General features: G+C 35.1%; 2 protein-coding genes and 1 pseudogene across 3 annotated transcripts; 2 read left to right on the forward strand and 1 right to left on the reverse strand.

Moving 5' to 3' along the window:
• Positions 1-4,255: 4,255 nt before the first annotated feature.
• LOC120068709 lies at positions 4,256-4,350 on the reverse strand (annotated as a pseudogene).
• An 881-nt stretch (positions 4,351-5,231) lies between these two features.
• On the forward strand, positions 5,232-14,412 carry LOC120067935 (protein ESSENTIAL FOR POTEXVIRUS ACCUMULATION 1). 2 transcript variants are annotated; one of them, XM_039019579.1, is made up of 12 exons: positions 5,232-5,588; positions 6,464-6,526; positions 6,603-6,673; positions 8,399-9,307; positions 9,404-9,497; positions 9,589-9,657; positions 9,781-9,897; positions 10,009-10,773; positions 10,883-13,090; positions 13,190-13,244; positions 13,578-13,702; positions 13,791-14,412. In XM_039019579.1, the coding sequence occupies exons 1-12, from the start codon at positions 5,513-5,515 to the stop codon at positions 14,111-14,113; spliced, it is 4,875 nt and encodes a 1,624-aa protein (XP_038875507.1). In that variant the 5' UTR covers positions 5,232-5,512; the 3' UTR covers positions 14,114-14,412. The 2 variants fall into 2 exon arrangements, with proteins under 2 accessions (XP_038875507.1, XP_038875508.1); XM_039019580.1 differs by having other exon boundaries at positions 10,883-13,087.
• Positions 14,413-15,036: 624 nt separating this feature from the next.
• Positions 15,037-21,127, forward strand: LOC120068288 (photosynthetic NDH subunit of lumenal location 5, chloroplastic). The gene is made up of 7 exons (XM_039020007.1): positions 15,037-15,196; positions 15,296-15,508; positions 15,635-15,785; positions 15,895-15,983; positions 17,577-17,631; positions 19,731-19,816; positions 20,460-21,127. Exons 1-7 carry the CDS (start codon positions 15,167-15,169, stop codon positions 20,610-20,612), a joined length of 777 nt encoding a protein of 258 aa, XP_038875935.1. The 5' UTR covers positions 15,037-15,166; the 3' UTR covers positions 20,613-21,127.
• The last annotated feature ends 612 nt before the right edge of the window (positions 21,128-21,739 follow it).

Genomic DNA, 21,739 nt, shown 5'->3' on the forward strand with positions numbered 1-21,739 from the left:
AGTGATTTCTTAATCCCTCTTCTCCATTTTCACTGTAGTACCATGCTTGAATTAATAATGTTTATCAATGGTTTCGATTACTCTGTATTTTATATGTCCTGTAAAATAAATTTAGAGATCGTTACATCCAATTGCTTCCGCTGCGAGGAATTCTAATCCCTTCAAATTGTATCATCTTCCACTATGCCCATATCATCCTAATGTTCTTGAAGAAATACAATATAATCATCTAGAATTGCATTTCTTGAACTTGTTGAGTTTGAACTTCAGGTCCAATAACTAGGACTTCAATGTTGTTTTGTTCTATAATTGGTTCAATAGTGAAGTCAAGAATTGGAGCCTGAACATCATTTACAATCACATTAGGAAAAGAAACTAATTTCTCTTAAAAGACAACTTTCCTTATATTATCTTTTCTCCCTCTCCCTCCCCCCACTCAACATCCTCAAAGAATCTAGCATTTTCTGTCTCAAACAATGATCTAGAAGTGGGATCATAAAACTTGAAGCCCCGAGAACGTTCAGAATACCCAACAAAATAGCAGCTAATAATTCTTGAGTCTAATTTTCTTTCGTTAGGCTTAGCCTTAGCTAGACAATCCTAGATATGAAGATGCCTAATACTAAGCTTCTTTCTTATCCATAACTCATAAAGGGTTTTAGCTAATGTTGTACTAGGTATCCTATTAAGGAAATATGCTGCAGTCTTTAGTGTCTCACCCTAAAAGGATTCTGGTAGAGAAGAATGACTAATCATACTTCTCATACTTCTTACCATATTCTTAAATGTTCTATTTCGCCTTTCCACCACACCATTCATGTTGGGTTTGCACGACATAGTGTATTGCGAGATGATTCCACATTCCTCTACGTGTTTGGCAAAAGGCCTTGGATGTTGCTCACCTGATCCATCATATCTATTGTAGTATTCACCACCACGATCAGATTTGATAGTCTTAATTTTCTTTCCAAGTTGAAGTTCAACTTTGACTTTGAAATACTTGAAAATGTCTAAAGATTAAGACTTCTCATGAATTAAATATAGGTACCATATCTTGAATAGTCACCTATGAACATAATAAAATATTGTTGTCCCATTCCAAGAAGTCGTAGGAAATGGATCACACATGTTTGTATATATTAGTTCTAAGACGACTGAGTATCTGTTGGCACTTAATTTTCTTATGTTTGTCTGTTTTCCCTTAATACATTCCACACAAACGTCAAAGTTACTTAAATCAAGGGAATTAAGAATTTCATCTGACATAAGTAACTGACTTCTCTGTTTAGAGATGTGACCTAAACACTAGTGCCAAAAACATAGCAGAATTCTCATTTAATTTACGTTTTGTACCATATGAATTAGATAATATGATCTTATTAAATGAAGCATAATAATAAAGCATAAATTATCAATTAAAGAACAGATACCAATAAGCTTGGAATCTTGAAAAAGACTAACTTTGTTATTTCCAAAAGAACAAGAAAAACCAAATTTGTCCAAACTAGAAATAGAAACTAAATTTTGTCTAAATGATGGTACAACAAAAGTCTCATTCAGATTCAAATAATAACCAGCTTTTAAATGTAATCTAAAATTCCTAATAGCTCCAACTGGAACTGCTTTGCCATCGCCCACATAGATGGGTCTTTCAGCATCACTTGGCGATCGGCTCCACAAGCAACCCTGTATTAATATAATTATGTAAGTAGTAGCAGATATCAAATGTATGAGTAAAGTTTTATTTTGACATAATTTATCAAGTACCTTTAATTTACCTACGAGTTTGGACATTTCCATAATTACTCCCTTATGTTTCATTGCCCTTATACATCATAGAAGTTAAAGAAGTCAAAAGACTACTTACTTCCCCTTTTTCATTTTATCAAAATATTTCTCAATTTGGATGAGGAACTTATTGACATTTTCACTTTTTGTGATAGAACCCCGAAAAGACCCCGGAATGGAGTGCTTAATGATCATCGGACACATGTGATTTGACCGTTCTCATTTCTCTATATTAGCCATATTCGGTTGTTCCTCAATAGAAGTAGGTTAATCCGTCCTTAATGCAAGGTTCAAGTCCTTTCACCCGAGAAGTATCTCTATGTCTTCTTTCTAAATCTTGAATTTCGATCTATTCAACTTAGGGATTGACTTTATATTTTCAGGTATTTGAGTAAGACTAACTGAAACAATAAACGAACAAAACATACACTCATAATTAAAATATAACAAAATAATTTCACATATGTGGTGGGCCTCTTTAACAATAGACCTAGCACAACATTGATGTCCAACCTTTGGGCAAAAACATCAATTGTAAATGGTACTCTCAATGTAATAATCAAAGTATTACAATAAATTATATCAAAAAATAACTTTTCTTTGGACCGACCATTTTTTACATGAGCAATCATTATAATTATCATGTACTCTATACCACATGCATACTCACAATTTGACCAAATAATTATCTTAATTTGGGTCGGTAATTATTTGCATAAATTCATGAATATGCACATCTTATATTTCATAATTAAACTAATATAAATTACAGAGGTTACTTTGGTAACATATTATTTTGACCAATTAAATCCAAATATAAGACAAAATAATATAACACTATTATTGTAAAAAAGAAAAAAAGAAGAAGAAGAATAACACCATATACCAAAACTCACCCAATAATTACATGCACATAATATAATTAAAGCAACATAAATATGTGAATATCATCAAATATCATCAATCAGATTTAAATTTACTATATTATCAATCAAATTTAAATTTAAATTCATCAAAATATCAATTAAGTTTAAATTTACCATATTATCAATCAAATTCAAATTTAAATTTACCAAAATATCAATCAAATTTAAATTTAAAGTTACTACATTATCAATCAATTTAAATTTAAATTCACCAAATATCAATCAAATTTAAATTTAAATTTAAATCCACGAGTTGATCAATCAAATAGAAGTTAGATGCACACAATTATCAATCAATTCCAAATTACATAGGAACTATCAACATGATTGATCAAATTCGATTGATTAATTCTTTACAAATACAAGATCTACAATCAATTAAAAAAGAATCCACCGAATTGACTAAAATCACCGAATTCAACATTATCAATCAATTTCAAAATCCACGGTATTCGTTGAGATAAAACTCATTTAACAAAAACACATGGAAACTGAAATTTAACAACTTCGGGAACTCAATGTGTAGGACATCAAGACCAATCTTTCACAACATCGATTACTTTTAAGGGAAAAAAAATTACAGAAATCGCAAATCATTTACCAATGAAAAACAAATATTAACTAACAATTCAACATGAAATTCATACCCTGATAACACTTGTTAGTAAAATAACTTTATATCTATATTGAATAGATAAAGACTAGGATTACTCATGTCAAATTGTCAATAGAAAATAACATACCATATTCTATTGAGGATTCCATTGAGATTGATGATAGCTTCAAGATTATGATGACTTTAAAATGACTATGATCTTCCTCAACAAAAATTTGGAATAACCTTAGTGGGATCTCCCTAGATGGATTCAAGAAAGACTTGTTGTTTTGGTTTATTGGAGACTATAGATCTAAGTTCTATGAGCTTCTACCTAGTCCATACTCAATTAGCAATGTAGACTTTAATTAATTAAATCACATAATAAGTCCCAAACTAAATTAATTAGATCACATAGGGTTAAATCTAATAAAATAATTGATAAAATATTAATCCACATACTTAACTCATTATACGTATTATTATTTAAATACGTCTAAAAGTTGGGCCCAATATCTTTTTTGGCTCCAATTTCCACAATGAACTTGAATTGTATTGACATTTGGATTCGGGTGACTTTAATTACTCGGTCCGATAATATTTATAAATTCTACAAAATACAAATAGACTTGAATTTTTGTTGTGATGACGTGACTTAGTCGAAATTTCTCGTTTAACAAACATCTATATAACCTTCTACCAAACAATCATATGATTTTAAGAAACAATTTGGTTGTACCCAAAAATTTATCTAGAAAATAACAATAGATTAAACTGGAAAATGCAAAATTGAACTCTTCACTCTTTCATTCCATCTAATCTGATTTTGAAATTTTTCATTGAAAGAAAAGAAAAAAAAAATCTGATATTGAAATATAAATTGCAAGTTTGTAGGTAAAAAATTTAGATAATAGATTTGAAGTTTATTTTATTTTATTTTTTAATTCAAGATTGGATCATTTTCTCGATTTTTTAATATCAAACAAAACATGTTAATCTTCACTGTATTATTCCAATTTTATCAAATGGCCCCGAAGGACTATAGATTTGAAGTTTAAACCATCTATATCCACACTAAAATTTTCATTAATAAATAATTATTTTATTTCACTAAATCTCACCTCATTCATATAAGCTATTGATCAACAATAGTAGTACCAATTACCATGTATAGATTTATCTTTTACTAATTTTCTATTATGCAAAATGTTTACATTAAATCTTTAACCATTTTTCAAAAGATATCTTTACATGAGAAATACTTTTGTATATTATATATTTGAATTATTTCGTTAGAGTTAGTTTTAGACTAATTTAACATTTTTACTTTGAAATATACAATTCATTCCTTACTTATATCATTTTCAAATTTTAACTTCCATTATTGTTATTTATTAATGTGAGTTAATATTCATTTAACGTATAATATTTTAAATTAATGTTTCATTTATTTTCTTCAGTATTTATTTCTCGCGGTCTCCAATGAAATTTCTCCCAACCCTTTTCAAGGCCCATCCAAGCTTTAAAAAAGGGCCGATCCATTGGGTCGGTTTAGTCCATTTATTCAACAAATGAAACAAGCTCTCGGCCCACAGGCCCAACTAATAGAAAAGAAAATTTAAAAATATAATTAAAACTCAAAATTTTATTTATTTTTTGAGTAGTCATAATCTAATCCATTTAGTTATTGAATATTGATAGACGCTTTATTATAAAATAAAATAAAATAAAAATGAAGAAGAAAGATATTGATATATACATATATACATACATACATATATACATACATATATATATATCTCTTATACACATCTAGATGTGTATAAGAGACAGATATATATTAATGGAGATTTAGAAAAAATGAAAATAAAAATGAAAAAAATTAGAAAGAGAAGAAATCACATTTACTTGGTTAGTTGATTTAGCTGTTCTGACCACCCAAACACAAACCCTCCCCTTACCCTTTTCCTTCTCTCTTCACACACACAGCTTCTCTCTCTCTCTTCTTTCTCTCTCTTCTCTCCCTCTCTGCAACAGTTTCACCATTCTCCCAAACCCCTAGATTTTCTCACACAAACCTTCTCTTCTCTTCTCTTCAGCTTCTCTCTGCAAATCACTTCGTTCCCCCCTCCTCCATCTCTCTATCTCCACAGCACAAATCCGGCCTTTGCTTTCGATCTCCGACTCTATTCATCCGTCTCCCATGGCCGACGGCAAGTTCGATCTCCCTGACGATCTTCTTTCCTCCCGCCCTTCCGATCACTCCTGGACGCCCAAAGGTACTTCCAAATCTCCTTATATTTATATCTATATTCACCCACTTCTTTCTCTTTCTCAATTGTGTTCCTTCTGCTTTTGATTTGATCCCGTGTCTTCTTCGATTCAATTTGTTTCGCTTAATGTCTCCTTTTGGTTTCTTGATCTGACCTATCCGTCCTCTCGGCTTTGCTTCCGGATTTGAATCTTTCTGTTTCCACTTCTTGAATTAGGGTTTTGAATGTTTTACTCTTGACCATTTTTTTTCTTCTTTTTTGAGATTTCTTTTTCTTAGGGTTTTCAGATCGCGTGGCTTTCTTTTTCTGTGTTTTTTATTTGAATTTTTACTCGTCTTTGATAGGTTATGTTCGTTCGCCGTTCGCCGTTCGCCGTTGTATTAGTTTTCATTTTTATCTGTTTTTGGTTCTATGGTAATTGGATGGGGGTGGGAGGTATTTAATTGGACTGCTGTTTAGGTTGTTGTTCAACGAATCTACATTTTCTTTCTAAGTTTCGGCCAGTTTAGTTTCGTTGATATGTGGTTCGGTATTTGCCATCCCAATCCTCTGGAGTTCACTTGTGTAACACATGTTTATATTTTGTTATCCAATTTGTTTATGGGGCTGTAATCTTTACTGAAGGGATCACTATGGTGGCTAACTTTTAGGCTTTTTATTTTTATTTGTTAGTTTCTCGATCCACTTGTTGCGATCATTATTATTATTTTCTTTCTTGTTGTCTCCTAATGGTTTATTGATGTCCGATTCTTGCAGTTTCTGTATTTTTTTTTCGTGATTTAGCAAGATGTACTGCCACTAAAGTGATTTTTGCTTTTTATATTATTATGTTATATTTATTACCTTACTAATCTTGCAAACACAACATTTCCCTACGCTAGTGGAAGCTTCTGGAGGGAATGAAGAGGAGAAGGTGCTCTCGACCTTCCTTGATGAGTCGAAAGGTATTTTTCTTGCATATTATGAGTTTGTTCATTTATCTTGTAAGATTAACAATACTAACATGTTAAAATGCTGCAGACCCAGTGGCTTCAGAGAACAGCATACCTTTGTCCCCTCAATGGCTATATGCTAAACCAAGTGAAATTAAGGTGGTAATACTTTGAAATGTTTGGCATAATTTCATTTAATCTCCTTTCTATTGTTGGAGAAGGTTTATCGATATGTTTTTGTTTCCTGATTGTATCCTTCTAAGCATTTATTCTACAACATGTCTGTGCATGCCTAATTTCAAAAGTAAGGAATTGGCCAGCCACTTTGTATTATGTTTGTGTTCCCTTTATGCTCCCACCTGAAATCATTATTTTATTGAATCAATGTTATGTTCTTGTAGAGATAACAAAACCATCTTGCTTATGCTTATGAGATAATAGAGTTTGCTTGAATAGATTGTGTTATTGTCTCAATTTTGTATTTGAAGAACTAATAATTTTTTTTTTGTTGTTGTTTTTGGGAAGTTTCAAAGTGTTGTGTATCTCTATTCTATAAAAAAAATATGTCTTCTTGCCGTCAACTTATGTGATCTTTTGGTTTATTTCATAAAGTGATTTATTTGTTGTTGTCACCTGAAGTCCTGAACTTTTTTGGGAGAGGTAAAGAGGTAAAGGAGAGCAAACCTGAGATGTTCTTCCAACTATTACTTTGAAAGATGACGAAGTCTTTATGCACAATGAAGATAAAGAATGTATTAATTTTTAGCATAAAGAGATAGACATTGATGATACACCCAGAATTTGACAGCCTATGGGAATTCTTTTTGGTCATGTTTAGAAATCGATTTTTGAGTTTGAAAATGTATTAATTTTTTTTTTATTTGGCACGATAAATTTTAAGTGTCGAGAAACAAGCGGAAAAAAGAGGTAAATGTGATACTATTTTTCTGTGCATTTGTTTTATTTGATGTTTCCTAAATTAAAGATCTATATATAATTATGTCCGTTTTTTACTGTAGCTTGATTTAAATGTGTTGTATTAAATTTATGTGCACGAGAATTAAATGTAATCAAGATAACATAAGATATCTTTGTTAACTAATTGAACTTAAAAATTAGGTGACTGTTTTAAAAGATAAGTTTGCAAAACTGCTCTCAAAAATAATTTTCAGAAAGTCAACCAGCCTCTTAGCTTGCACAGACTGTATCATATTTTGAATATGGGGATTGGAGCTACTGAAGTGTTGTTCTCTTCTCAACTTTGCTGACTTACCTTTGAACTTCAATTTTGGATCAATTGGAATATTATAGAAATTCCTGTCTTCCATGTTTTTAGCTGATCTTTAAAGTTTCTCCTGCAGAAATTTTAATAGGCATAAAAATGATGTTATGAGTCTGGTTAAGGTCTCTCTTGCTCTAGGCGCAAAATGTTAGAAAAGATTTTAGTATTGTTGGCTAGTTTCTTTTTCTACTAGCTTGTTTGTAGTGAGAATGAAAGTCTCTTCTTGGCGTGCTTTAAGCTAAAGTTTTCCCAACTTTTACTATGTCTTGATTGATGGTATAGAATTTTCAAAATACAGGTGTTCTATTATTGTAGATCTTCGTAGAGAAGCTAGGTAACGCATGGTCTGAAATTGACAGGTTTTCTGTTTATTATTGGAAAAAAAAAAGCAAATTGCTATCATGTTATAGCCAGAGTTTATTCTGGTCACACCCAGTTAACTGCAAGGTTGTATTGGTTGTCTGTCAACAAGGAGTATATTTTGTTAAATTCCTAACATTGTAACAACTTCTATTTAATCCTTTGGAAGAAATTGAATTTGGTGGATAGAGCCCACATTAACTTTTTTGCAGTAGATAAGCGTTCTGTTCAATGTGGAACAGGAAGTGCGTGCTCCAACACCAGTGTCCCTTGCTAACTCAACTGATCTCAATCAGAAAGAGGGTTGGCGCCCTGATGGGTCCGAGGACAAGAAGGATTGGAGGAAGAGTACTTCTGAAAATGAAAGTGGCCGCCGTTGGCGAGAGGAAGAGCGAGAAACTGGCTTACTTGGTGGTCGCCGCAGGAAAACTGAGCGCCGCATCGATAACATGCCAACTAAGGAGACAATGGAGGGTAGAGTTCTGCCTAACTCGGACAGATGGCATGATGGGCGCATTTCTGGACATGATAGTCGCACTTCTAGTCATGACAGTCGTACTTCTGGGCATGATAGTCGTACTTCTAGTCATGATGCACGACGTGACAACAAATGGACGTTGAGATGGGGACCAGATGACAAGGAAAAGGAATCACGGATGGACAAACGATCAGATGCTGACAAGGAAGATGTTCGCAATGACAGTCAATCAGTGAGTGGCAATCGCCCTGCTTCCGAGCGTGACTCTGAATCGCGTGATAAATGGAGGCCTCGCCATAGGATGGAAAGCCATTCTGTTGGCTCAACTTCTTCTCGTGCTGCACCTGGTTTTTCACTTGAGAGAGGGCGGGGAGATGGGGGGTCTAATTTAGGATTTACAATTGGAAGAGGAAGGGGAAATACTATTGGGAGATCATCTACTGGTCTCATTGGAGTTCCACACTTGGATAAGATCGAAAATATTCCTGGGAAACCAAGATACTCATCTCATGCTTTTTGTTATCCTAGGGGTAAGCTTCTCGACATATATCGGAGGCAGAAATCTGATCCATCGTTCTCAGATCTGCCTGATGATATGGAAGAATTGCAGCATGTGACTCAACGTAGTGTTGTAGAACCATTGGCTTTTGTTTCTCCGGATGCTGAAGAGGAGGTAACAAATGAATTTCTTGAAATGTTGGATGGCAATAAATGTTCTGGAGATTTTAATTAATATCCTGATCATCACTTTATCATTTGTTTCATGCAGACTACCCTTGGTGACATATGGAAGGGGAAAATCACCAGTAGCGGGGTTGTTTACAATTCACATAAGAAAGGGAAGCTAGCTGAATGTGTTTTAGGTATTTGCTATTCAATGGCTGTGGCATCTGTTTATTCGTTAACTTCTTAAAAACTAAACTGGGAAGTAATTTTTGTTGAAATCTAATCCAGGAGATGTAGACTCCATAGATGGATGTCAGACTGTTCTGGATTCAACTTTAGAGTCCGAGAATGTAGCAGGTATTGTGTTTGATCTACAAGTTTTGCTTACCATAGACTTGTTTATCTTAAGTTCTCCATATATTTCCTTTATCTAGTTATCAAGGATAACCAATATACTTTACAAAATGGATGTCTTTGCAGCAACTCCGATTGAAGATAATGCTAATGTGAGTCATGAAGTTACAAATGATGAAGCATGCCAAGATGCTAATGACAGGAGCATTTGGAGTCAGACCTCAATTAGAGATGTCCTAGATGGTTAAAATTTATACCCTAGATCTTTTTTGTTATCTGCTGATAACAATATGATATTGTTTAGTGCCGTCTGTTACTGAAAGGTTTTTGGCATTTCCAATTTCTTTGAATCAGGAAAATATTTCAGCCATAAGGAAGAGGAAAAAAGGTCTAGTGCCATTTCTATGCCAAACTCTGGTGGATTGGCCCACACAATTTCTACAGTAGCCTCCCAACGTGTGATGGAGATTGGTGGTGGACACCCTGGTACTCAGCTAAATGTTGGTGTGAATGGGCGAGCAGATTCTGATTATAAAAGGCCTCATAACTTTGATGAAATTGAGTCCGCCAATTCGTTTGATGTCAGATCCAAGCTTTCTGATGACCCTAGTTCTATCTTCTTTATTCCTTTCTCTGAGCAAAATCCAAATAAAAGTTCTGATGTGAAATCTGAGGAGTTGAGTTTGTTCTATCTTGATCCTCAAGGGGTTATACAGGGGCCTTTTATTGGGGCTGACATCATCTTGTGGTATGAACAAGGATTCTTTGGGTTGGACCTGCCTGTTCGGTTGGCAGATGCCCCTGAGTCCCCATTCTGTGAGTTGGGGGAGGTTATGCCACATTTGAAAGTTAGAGAGGGAAGTGTTGATTGTGCTGATACAAAATCTCTTTCGGGCCAGTCTGGTGCCTCAGGAGGAATACTGGAGACGAATTTACCTTCTAAGCATCCAGCTCTTGATATGAATGATGCATCCACAACAAATGAAGTTCATCGGTCACTCGCTGAATTACATAGCCTTTCCAATCAACACATTTCATCTGGGATGCCCGAGACTGAAGCACCATTTCAATTGCATTCCAAGGGTCAAAGCTTTCATGATGTTGTTGCTCAGGATGAAGGTTTGTTGTGTTCTTTACTTTGTTGATTTGTTTTATTTGTTATATTTGTAATAGTACGCTATTTCTTCTTTTTTGACAAACGCATCATGATAATTTCTCTGTTTTCTAGAAATTGTGTTTTCTGGAAGACCTGGCAACGATGGTTACCAATTTCCAAACACTTCTGGGGTATTGCCTATGGTGAATTCTATCAACCAACCTTCTCTTTTGAATGAGTTAACTGATCGCAGTGTGCCTGTTCAGAATGAAAATAAGTTGCACCCTTTTGGATTGCTGTGGTCTGAGCTGGAAGGTACAAATATGAAACCAGTTGAAGTCACCAATTCAAAACATACGAAGTTAGTTAACATGCCTTCAAACATGGTAAGAACCGCACCATTAGTTGGGAAGCCGGAAGCATCTCTTAATGCAGAGACTTGGCTTGATGTTTACAGAAGAAGTATGCATTCTGACCAGAGTGTATACCAGGATGCAAATGTTCCTCGTTCCTTGCCACATATAGAACAAGAATCTAATAGGTTTGATTTGGCAGATCAACTCATGTCTCATCAATATCATCAGGCACTTCAACAGCGGAATTTGTTGTCTCACTCTAGTGAAGCTACTTTAGATCATCATATGCAACAGCAGAATCTTATTCACCAGCAGCAGCTGTTGGCTAATAGAAGTACACCCGATCTTGATCATTTCTTGAACTTGCAGATGCAACAGCAACAGCAACGGCAGCTGCAGTTACAGCATCAATTACAGCAGCAGCAGTTGCAGCAGCAGCAAAAGCTTTTGCAGGAACAACATCAGTCTCAAGTCCAGCAGGCACTGCTTGAACAGTTGTTGCGTCGACAAATGCATGATTCAGGTCTTGGTCAGTCACATATTGATCCAATTAGAGCCAATAATGCTCTTGATCAGGTGATGATGGAGCAGCGTCTTTTACATGAGCTACAGCAACAATCTCATCATCAACAAAGATCTGCTGATCCATCTTTTGAGCAGCTTCTTAAAGCAAAGTTTGGTCACTTGCCACCACACCAAGAACAAAGAGATTTATCTGAATTAATATCTCGGGCTCAGCATGGACAGATACAATCATTGGATCATCAACTTCTCCAGCAGGAGATGCTACAGTCGAGACAATTGTCTATGGCATTAAGGCAGAGGGCCAATATGGAGGACAAGAGGCATGTTGGTGGTCCTATCTGGCCAGAGGATGAGGCTGATCAGCAGTTTTTCAGAGGACATGCTGGCACACAACGTTTACCGACTTCAGGGTTTGATTTATACCATCAACAGAGGCAAGCTCATGCTGACCAGCTGAATCACCTTGAGCGCAATCTTTCCTTTCAAGATCGGTTTAGACTAGGTCTCTATGAGCCTGCTTCACTTCCACTTGAGAGATCAATATCCTATCCTGATGTTGCTCAGGGGATGAATCTGGATGTTGTTAATGCTATGGCTCGTGCTCGGGCTTTAGAATTGCAAGAGTCCAGTGCACCACCTGGTGGTCAACTGGGGCAATATGCACCCGGTACCATTCCACAGAATCATCATCATTCTCTAGTCGGTAACCAGTTTCATGTTTCACATTTTGATGGAACTGAAGGCAGCTGGTCTGAGAAAAATGAGCGACTTGGAAATGATTGGATGGAGTCTCGCATTCAACAACTGCATATCAATGCTGAGCAACAGAAAAGGGAGTTGGAAGCTAAAATGATTTCTGAGGATCCAACTTTATGGATGTCAGACGGGCTTAATGATGAGAAGTCAAAGCAGTTATTAATGGAACTCCTCAATCAGAAATCTGTTCATCAACCTACAGAATCGTTGGATGTAGGAAGTGGAGCATCTTTCAATAGACCATCATCTGGCCTCTATTCTGGATCAGGCTCTCTTGAACAGTCGTTCATTCTTCATTCAGCCAAGGAAAGAGGTATGAACAACACATTGCCAGTGGGATCTTATGGTTCTAATTCTTATGAACCACTGCAAGATGAGAATCCTGGCATCTTGACAAGCAATGAGAAGATCCCATACAGGTCGGACTCTGTCTCTGTTGTCAAGGGAGCATCAATTTTAGCTGGTCTTAAAGCCAATGGTGCAACTAACAGCTCTAGTTCTGGCATGGCTGGTAACCTTTCTATGAATAGAGACGTCTTAGAGGTGGAGGGCAGGGTACGAGGATTGAAAGGTGAGGGTTTGATGAAAACTCAAGCCTTTCAAATTCAAGAAAGCATGCTTGATCAAGTGGTATCTGCTGATCGTGGAGAATTTTCAATGGATACTCATACCCTTAGTCGACATTCTTCTATTGGCTCTGGTGGTATATATTTTTCTCTCCCTGTTTCTTAGTAATATTTTCTTCTACCAATCTCCATTATGAAGATGCAATCTAATGTTCTATTTTTCCTTTGGAATGTAGGCTTTCACAATGAAAAGATTGCTAATACGTTTCCAGAAGAGGTTGCTAAAGACCCGTAAGTTCTTATTTCTTAACAATTTTCTCAGTTCAATAAGTACGTGGAAATGCACTGATTTGGAATCTGGCACTTTAGAAATATGTAATAATTAATGAGTAATGACCAGCATGTGATTGAATACGAAATTTTTTTAGACTATAAGTAGCATATTAGGTAGATTAGTTGTGAGATCATATGTTTGTCTTGGTTTAATGTACGTAAGAAGTATTCATAATGGGTTTGAACGTTATAGAAATTACGAACTCATTCACCATTCCATCACTGCAACTATATTCTTAGTTTAATAAATATGAATTTAGTCATTAAACTATTTTATTTGTCTTTTGATAGGGTGACCATTCACAATAAAGATAATACTTTACTGAAACGCCCTCCTGTCGCACGCACGTCAGTGTCCCAGGATGGATTGTCTGTCCTGATTGCAGATCCGGTCGTTAGAGGGAAGAACTCAGATGGTAAATAATAACTAATCCATTCTGTTATCTTCGATTCATTTTGCCCTTTTTTTTTTAAAGATAAAAGATCCATCCTAACTATGTTCAGGTGGAAGACCGGACCCAGCCGGTGTCTTGGTGAACCAAGAAAACATGGCAGCCATGAAGAAAGAGATGCGTTTCCGGCGCTCTTCTTCTTGTAGTGACAGTGACGTGTCAGAGACTTCTTTTATTGATATGCTGAAGAAGACGGCTCCACAAGAAGCCCATTTGACCACGGTGGGGGCTTCAGAGCCATCTGATGGAATGCAGGGAGGGAAAGGTGGGAAAAAGAAAGGGAAGAAGGGGAGACAGATAGATCCCGCTCTACTCGGTTTCAAAGTCACCAGCAACCGAATTATGATGGGTGAAATTCAACGCTTAGACGATTAGGCAAAATAGAACAGAAATTGATTTTTTTTCCTTCTTTCTTTCTCCAATCATTTTTGTAGATTGTGCAGTTTTCTGTTTTCTTCTTTGTTTAACCCTCGTGTAAGTTGTTGTATAGGTTTTTTTAGAGGTCAGCTGCGTTAAAACATGTGGCAGGTATATGTATTCCAATTCTTTTCTTTTTTTCCGCAGTTGTAAATGATCAAATTTGAGTTGGTCAAATTACCAAAGCTTTGTACAGGAACTTCGAAGAGAGTTGAAATATTATCAAAATTTGTTAAAAGAATTTACGAATTTATAAAGCTTGGGATTTAACGATCAAAATTAAAGCGGGAAAAAAGAATAATTTGAAATGGAGGATTTCTATCCCTTAAATGATTCAAGGTAGGTCCTCATGTGAAATCGACACTTATTAAGTAAAATTGGAAGTTGTCTTTTTATATATATGGAGTGTAATGCATTACGGGAAGTTATCTTATCTTCAAATATTAAATGTGTGATTCACATAAATGTGAAAGTTTCGACTTTTTTTTTTCCTTCTCCTTTTTGTTGTAAAATTAACTTTATGATGGAAATAACCTCAAGTGTTATTGAGTAATAACCAATCTTGATTTGTCAATTTGAGAATAGGATACTGGATAGCATGACTGATAATTTTTGTTGAGTTTGATGAGGCCCGAACTATCAACTTACGACCTATTGTTTATTGACTTAATTGAAGTGTAAGGGCTATTCGTTGTTTGACGATGAGAATAGCTAATTACAGCATAAATTGCTTAACTCTGATTAAAGAAAAAAAGATGGGTTAGAAATTTGAATTTTCTTAGGTAAATACTAAATATGGTGGAACTGGAGAGCAGCTGCTGAAGATTGAAGAGCATCTTGAGTTATCTTTCTTTCACTTTTTTACGGTCCTCGAACTCATCGATCGCTGCTCACAATGGAGAAAAAAATCGTAATACCGAAAATACCCTTCTTGTTCGCTTCTTATACGATACTATTAGCCTTATCGAAGGAGCTGCTCTCCACTTCACTTTCCAGCACAAATCTCCATCCATGGCGGCTCCTTTCGCTACTTCGCCTCTGGTATACTCTCCTCTCTTCTCTTCTTCCCTTTTCCTTTCCTCTATTCTCCATTTTTCACTTCCATTTCGTTTCAATTGATTTTGCTTTTCCCACTCCAAGGTTGGCTTGGCTTCTGGTTCCAATACCGTCTCCCAAACCAAAGCTTCAGCTCCGTTTAATTCGGTTAACCTTCATAGGGTTCAGTCGCCGTCGAATCTTTCGTCCTCGTCGAGTTTTCTGTCCGGTTCGTTGCATTTTCCTTCTCTGACAACTTCTTTCAATCCGTTGTCTTCGAGAATTGCTGTTCGTAGCTCGGTCCGAGCTAGTGCTGAGGTTAGCAATTGTATTGTTTTTCTGTATGCATTTGAAATGAAAGCAAGGGTTCACTCAAAGATTGAAAATGGCAACGTTGGTGACATTTGGTTAACGGAAAATCGGTCTTCTTTTCTTTGATTTTAGGTACCACCTCTACAAGCGAAAGTAACAAATAAGGTATATTTCGATGTGAGCATTGGTAATCCAGTAGGCAAGCTTGCTGGGAGGATTGTGATTGGATTATTTGGGGATGATGTTCCCAAAACGGCAGAGAACTTCCGTGCTCTTTGCACAGGTATTATACACACACACACACACACACATATTATGAGACTCTAGGTTGTTTACCTCTCTTACCCATAGAAATTCAAGTTAGCATCCGGATTAATTACTAACTTTATTAGGAGAGAAGGGCTTTGGATTCAAAGGTTCTGCCTTTCATCGTGTAATCAAGGATTTCATGATACAAGGGGGTGACTTTGACAAGGGCAATGTGAGTGCTTTCTAATGTTTTTCCATGTGTACCATTTATTATTTTGTTTACTAGGTCAAGAATTTCCAATTTCTTTTGACATAGTATCAATAGAATTCATATCTAGTCACAGATTCTTTTTAAAAAAACGTTTTAGATGCTCACTGAAATATCTGAACTGCTTTTGTTGTCAATCGATCATTTGGTAATTGCCTATCTAGGAGGTAGGAATAGTCCTATGGGGTTGGATATGCACATAGAATCACGATTACTGTAAATGGCATGTATTTCTCGTCAGTTGGTGAGTTTGTGAAATATTATTGGTTTCATATAGGGAGCTTGTGTATACACTTGGACACAGAGAAATAATTTAGGCTAAAATTTTAGAATGAAGAGAATTTGAAAGAAGCTTTTCCTAGTGTGTGCTATGGCAATTTGCTCGATCGGAGCCTGACACTACACCTCCCTTTATAGGTGTTTAAGGATGACTCTGAGAGTTATAAAAAAAGTCAATGTCTTAGACTAAGAAGCATGTAGACTTCAGTTTGACTTGCGTATCCGTGTCGGACACTTGGACACTCCGATGCTTGTTGGATACGTATTGGATACTTGTTAGTTCAATACATATACACGTGTTTGACACTTGTACAAATTCAAAATAGGACCAACATTTGGTAGACACGCATCAAACATCTTACATGTTCCAAGTCAACACATGTATAACAAAAATAATAAAATTTGAGAGTGAAATACATCAAATCAATTTTTTAAGCATAGACATGAATAAACTCATCGACTCTGAATTCCTTCTAGTATAAAAACGATATATATTTTAAAAAATATATGTTTTTATAAACATATCCTTCCTGTGTCCGTATCCTAAATTTTTTAAAAATGATGTGTCACTATTTTGGTGTCGTGTCGTATCCGTATCCATGCTTCTTAGATATTAGGTAATAAACATTGAGGAAAATACATAATCATTTCACATTCCAAAAGATTTGTAGAATTGCTAGCTTAACGTCGATTTGCTAAGATGATTAACATCCGCACCTACCTGAACTGAAAAAGAAGAGTTACTTGGTTGTGTTATTTGTAGGTAGACTATCATGAATGCTTGAAATTTCTATGACCATTTCTCTCTTTTTTTTTGGGGCGTGTGTTCATGATGCAGCGTCTCAAATAAATATGCCTGGAGAACACTATGGTTTTTTTAGAAATGATATATTTCCTTTTGTTTTGAATAAAAAATTTCTATGAAATTTAAACTTCGAAGTATACATTTTGTTAAGAGACGTTATTTTTAGGTTGAGTGCTGGTTGGTCCGATTGAAAGGTTTTGTGAATATGGCAAGTTTCTCATGCTGGTAAAAGAAAGGGAAAAATATTGCCTTTGAACATGATTATAATATGAAAATGGGAAGGAAGTCAGAGGATATACCACTTTGGACATTTGTGATAAAGAAGCAAGTACAGGGGAAACACATAGGTTCAATGATATCTTGTTATGCATGGTATCATACGCTTGTATTGAAAAGCAGTAGATATTGTGAAGGACAAATTTCCTTGGATGATTGATTCTGAATGATTACTAACCAGATCTGACTCTTTTCAGGGAACTGGGGGTAAAAGCATATATGGTCGTACATTTAAAGATGAAAACTTCAAATGTAAGTTAAATCCTATGCCTCATGCTTCAGTTGCTGCTTTTTGTCATCTGTTTTTGTAAACAACTACCAAATTTGCTATTTAACCAAAGGAAACCTAATTTTATTCTATACCTTATGTCTATTAAGAAATGACTTGTATTTGCATTACTGGCATGAAATTTCTTAGATGTTTTTTCTTTATAAAATTGTATTATATATCGCCCATGTATTATTAAACATTTAGAAGCTATTTGGGGGCTGATTTGGTCATTACAGTAATTTGTTATTATAGTATGTGGGTTACAATAGTTTATGTTTGGGATGCAGACTATTTTAGTCTTAGTTATAATAGTCTATGTTTGGAGTGCATACTATCTTAGTCTAGGTTACAGGGGATGCTTACAAAATATTTAACATTGTAGACAGAGAGAGTTTTCAAATAGTTCTACTGCATCTAAGTGTGGGATCTATGGATTATATTAATTGGGAACTTCAACTATTGTAATGGGTGACCCAGACATTGAGTAATAGCCCACTCCACAAGGCACCCAACGCCCCCTTAATTTATATGATGATAATTATAATTATTATTATTTTATTATTATCGTTGTTATTATTATTATTTTTGTAACAACCTCCTTGAATAATGGAAGAAAACAAAAGGGAGGACTGAAGAGCAGAGGTCTTCACTTAATTTATACCGATTAATTTTCTATTTTATATTCTGTAGCAAATATTATTTTATTAAATTTATTTTAATTTAATAAATTATATTTACATACATGTTAAGGTTATTTGTCATGAAAATTTTAGGTTTCTTGAAATATCTCACAAATACAACGTGAAAATAGCCATTCAAAAGCTAAGTTATCTTTTTCTAACTTAGAAGATAAAATTGTAGTTTAATTCTATGGGTAGAGTTTAACTCAAACCTACCTACTGAATTCCTTCAAACTCGCTTTCCTTGGGTGTAAATTTCTTAAAATTAAAAATTTTCTTTTCATCCCAAGCTCGCAATAATCTCTCCAGGATTTGGAATTGTCTCTTGCTCTCTCATCGTACAGGCAATAACCTTGCCTCCCAGTGAGGAAAACACAAGGGTTTTTGGAAAATACCTGTTGTGTCTAAGAATTGTCCAAGCATGTAGCATTAGTTTTTTAAAGTAGGAAAAAGAAGGGAAAAAAATTCAACATGGCATGTTTGTACATGCTGTATGGTGCATGGTTGCGTTGGGTATTTCAAGTAGTGTCCAAACTGTGTCTATGTCCAGGTATGTGGAAACTATACCTTTGGGCCTTGTCTAGGTATGCAGAATTGTGTCCAAGAATTTGAAGCTACATCAGGACAGTGTTAGCGCCTTCATGCATGTACGCTCTAGTTGTTGAGCTCAGGCATCTGACCTTAGGGAACTGTTGGTGCTTCCCAGATCAAATTTCATTGTAGGCTTCCATTTTTAGGCCAAAGGCATGCATTATCCAATGTCAATGCAAACTTCCACTTATGAGGCTAAATCAACGTATTTATAGTTCTGGGTTCTGGCTGAATTGTTTTGGATTCTAGTGTACTGTCTTTGAATTTGTGTAAACTTTACTGTGTCATTCAATAAAATGGTTATCCTCTCCAAGTAAATAATTTTCTTGAGTCTGTCATCATTTTATATGATTGATTCATAAATTTCAGGTAATCTCCCCTTTTTTGGGATAAGAAACATTTTGTTGATGAATGAGTCTGGGTGTTGCTCTCTTTTGGGTTTGGTCCCTTGGGTCATCTCCCCTTCAAAGTGAACTGTATTTCCCAAATCAATCCTTTGCTTATTGAGTATGAATAGTGCATTTGTTTTGTGAAACACACGTGAACCTTGGTTGGTCTTTTAATCCTTGTCTTAGATAGGTGTTCTGCCAAACATTTTACTGTTATAAAGACAACTTCCACCTTGCTTGACATTTTTTCATTGGAATATTATCAGTTCTTAATGTCTCTGTATATTTTTTTCTATATGTTCTTTTATAATATATAATATTTTATCAAGAATTGACCTTTTATTTATTGAAAAGGCTAGTCTGTGTTCTAGACGTCTCATGTCCCCTTTACTCAACTCTGGAACATATTCTCCTTTGCAGTGAGTCATACTGGACCAGGAGTTGTCAGCATGGCAAATGCAGGTCCAAATACTAATGGAAGTCAATTTTTCATATGCACTGTCAAGGTACTGTGCGCGTAAACTTCAACCATGATATTATAGTCGGCTGCTAGCCCTAGCTTATAAAATTATAATGCCTAGTTGAGTTCGTTGACACGGCAATAGTCTCCTTGAGAGGGAAAAATATGAGTTTTTTCTGCCTAGATGCTTATTAACTGCGGGTTTATTTATTTATTTATTTTTTTTTTTTGGGATTTAGTATAAATTTATTGAACTTGAAATGGAGACAATATGCTGATCTAGCATCCACCATGTTAAAATTGCTCGATTTATTTTCATTTTGCTCTACTGGAAGTAATCCTTTTCTTCATTTCCTTTTTCTTCTTTCTTTGTTGAGAATATAGAATTACAAATTTGGGGTAGAGATTTAAACATTTGGTCTTTAGAAAACAAATTATATAATACCTTAATCGTTCAACTGTCTTCTTCTTGCTCGGTGATCATGTTTCAAACTCAGTGAAATACCTGGAGTTGCTATTTCTTGATGCATTTGGGCATAATATCTTTAGATGTGTTAGATATTTGGTGTATGCAGCCGTATAGGAATTGAAGCTTTTAGTTGAGATGTGTTGCTTTTGATTCTACACATCTTCTCTACTGTCTTTGGTTGGCCAAGTCCTTATTTTTGCATCTATTGCGTGAATGTTAGACGCCATGGTTGGATCAGAGGCATGTGGTTTTTGGGCAAGTCCTGGAAGGGTTCGACATAGTTAAGCTAATTGAGTCGCAAGAAACAGACCGTGGAGACCGACCATTGAAGAAAGTCGTCATCAGCGACTGTGGCGAGCTTCCGGTGGCCTAATTTTACCAATATCCAGATAACTGATCCTATCTTTGTTCTTCCTTTGGATTAGCTAATCTTAATTAATTTAAGTGGCCTTTCGTTGAGTCTTTTTGCTTGTAAAATCTATTGGTGGTGAAATTGAGCTCAGGAAGCGGGATTTTATTTGATGAATTTAGATGATGTTTGTGACAGCAACTATGCAAGTATATCGTCCACGAATCTGCCCCCACCGCTTTTTTTAAAGAGAAATAAAGAGGTCGCCTTAAAAACTATACTCTTCAAGGATCTGTGTTTTTCTCTAGTTTCTTGGTTGGGCATTTTCCCCCTTCATCCTGAGTAAATTATATTTGGTTTTGACATTGTAGAATTGATAATGTTTTCTATATGTAATTTGTATGTTGATTGAGGAACTTTAATGGGCGATGTGTTATGTGTTTTGTGTCTGTCTTTGTCTTGTCCGTGTGTGAATGTAAAGATTCTGTCGGTGTATTTATTCGACATGTCGTTATTACCCAATCATTGTCAATTTCAAATTTATTACTTCCCATTACTCCTTAATCCCAATTCTCAAAGTTGCTATTTGGTTATTTTCTGTCAATATAACATAGCCATGGTGATAGGCATGTTGCAAATATAGCAATAGGGTCTAATGTTATAAATATGGTACAATGCGAGGAATTTATTAACATAGCAAAGATTAGAATCAGTCCTTGTAGTCTATCAATGATAGACTATGTCGATCATAGAAGTCTATCATTGATAGATTTTACATTGTAATTACAAAGTGATGATATGACCTTTTTAGATTAAAGGTTGAATTTTTGCAAAGGTTGTACTAGAAAAATGAAAAAAAAAAATTATACAACCCACATCTACTTCCAATTCCAACTCTAGAAAGGGAAAAGAAGTTTGAACTTTGACATTGAAAACTTTTTGGCTGTGAGCTTGTTTTGTTTGTAATTCAAGGGTCACAATCAATACATTTTTTTAAAAAAGGAAAATGATTAGTTAGGTCATGAAAATATAGTTATTCAAGGTCATTAAAAAAGTCTAACACATGATAAAATAATTTGTACTCTAAACACATAGAAATACTATTACAATTAAGATTAAAATAGTCTGCACTTCAAATATACACTATTATA

Source organism: Benincasa hispida, chromosome 12 (assembly GCF_009727055.1).
Source record: "Benincasa hispida cultivar B227 chromosome 12, ASM972705v1, whole genome shotgun sequence".
Lineage (NCBI taxonomy): Eukaryota > Viridiplantae > Streptophyta > Magnoliopsida > Cucurbitales > Cucurbitaceae > Benincasa > Benincasa hispida.

Bases quoted from the DNA above. Each gene is read 5' to 3' on its own strand.
- LOC120067935 (XM_039019579.1), top strand. From the start codon at position 5,513: ATGGCCGACGGCAAGTTCGATCTCCCTGACGATCTTCTTTCCTCCCGC. The intron at 9,308-9,403 runs GTAACAAATGAA...TGTTTCATGCAG, and splicing joins CTCCGGATGCTGAAGAGGAG to ACTACCCTTGGTGACATATG. The intron at 13,091-13,189 runs GTATATATTTTT...TTTGGAATGTAG, and splicing joins TTCTTCTATTGGCTCTGGTG to GCTTTCACAATGAAAAGATT.
- LOC120068288 (XM_039020007.1), top strand. From the start codon at position 15,167: ATGGCGGCTCCTTTCGCTACTTCGCCTCTG. The intron at 15,509-15,634 runs GTTAGCAATTGT...CTTTGATTTTAG, and splicing joins CGGTCCGAGCTAGTGCTGAG to GTACCACCTCTACAAGCGAA. The intron at 15,984-17,576 runs GTGAGTGCTTTC...GACTCTTTTCAG, and splicing joins GTGACTTTGACAAGGGCAAT to GGAACTGGGGGTAAAAGCAT.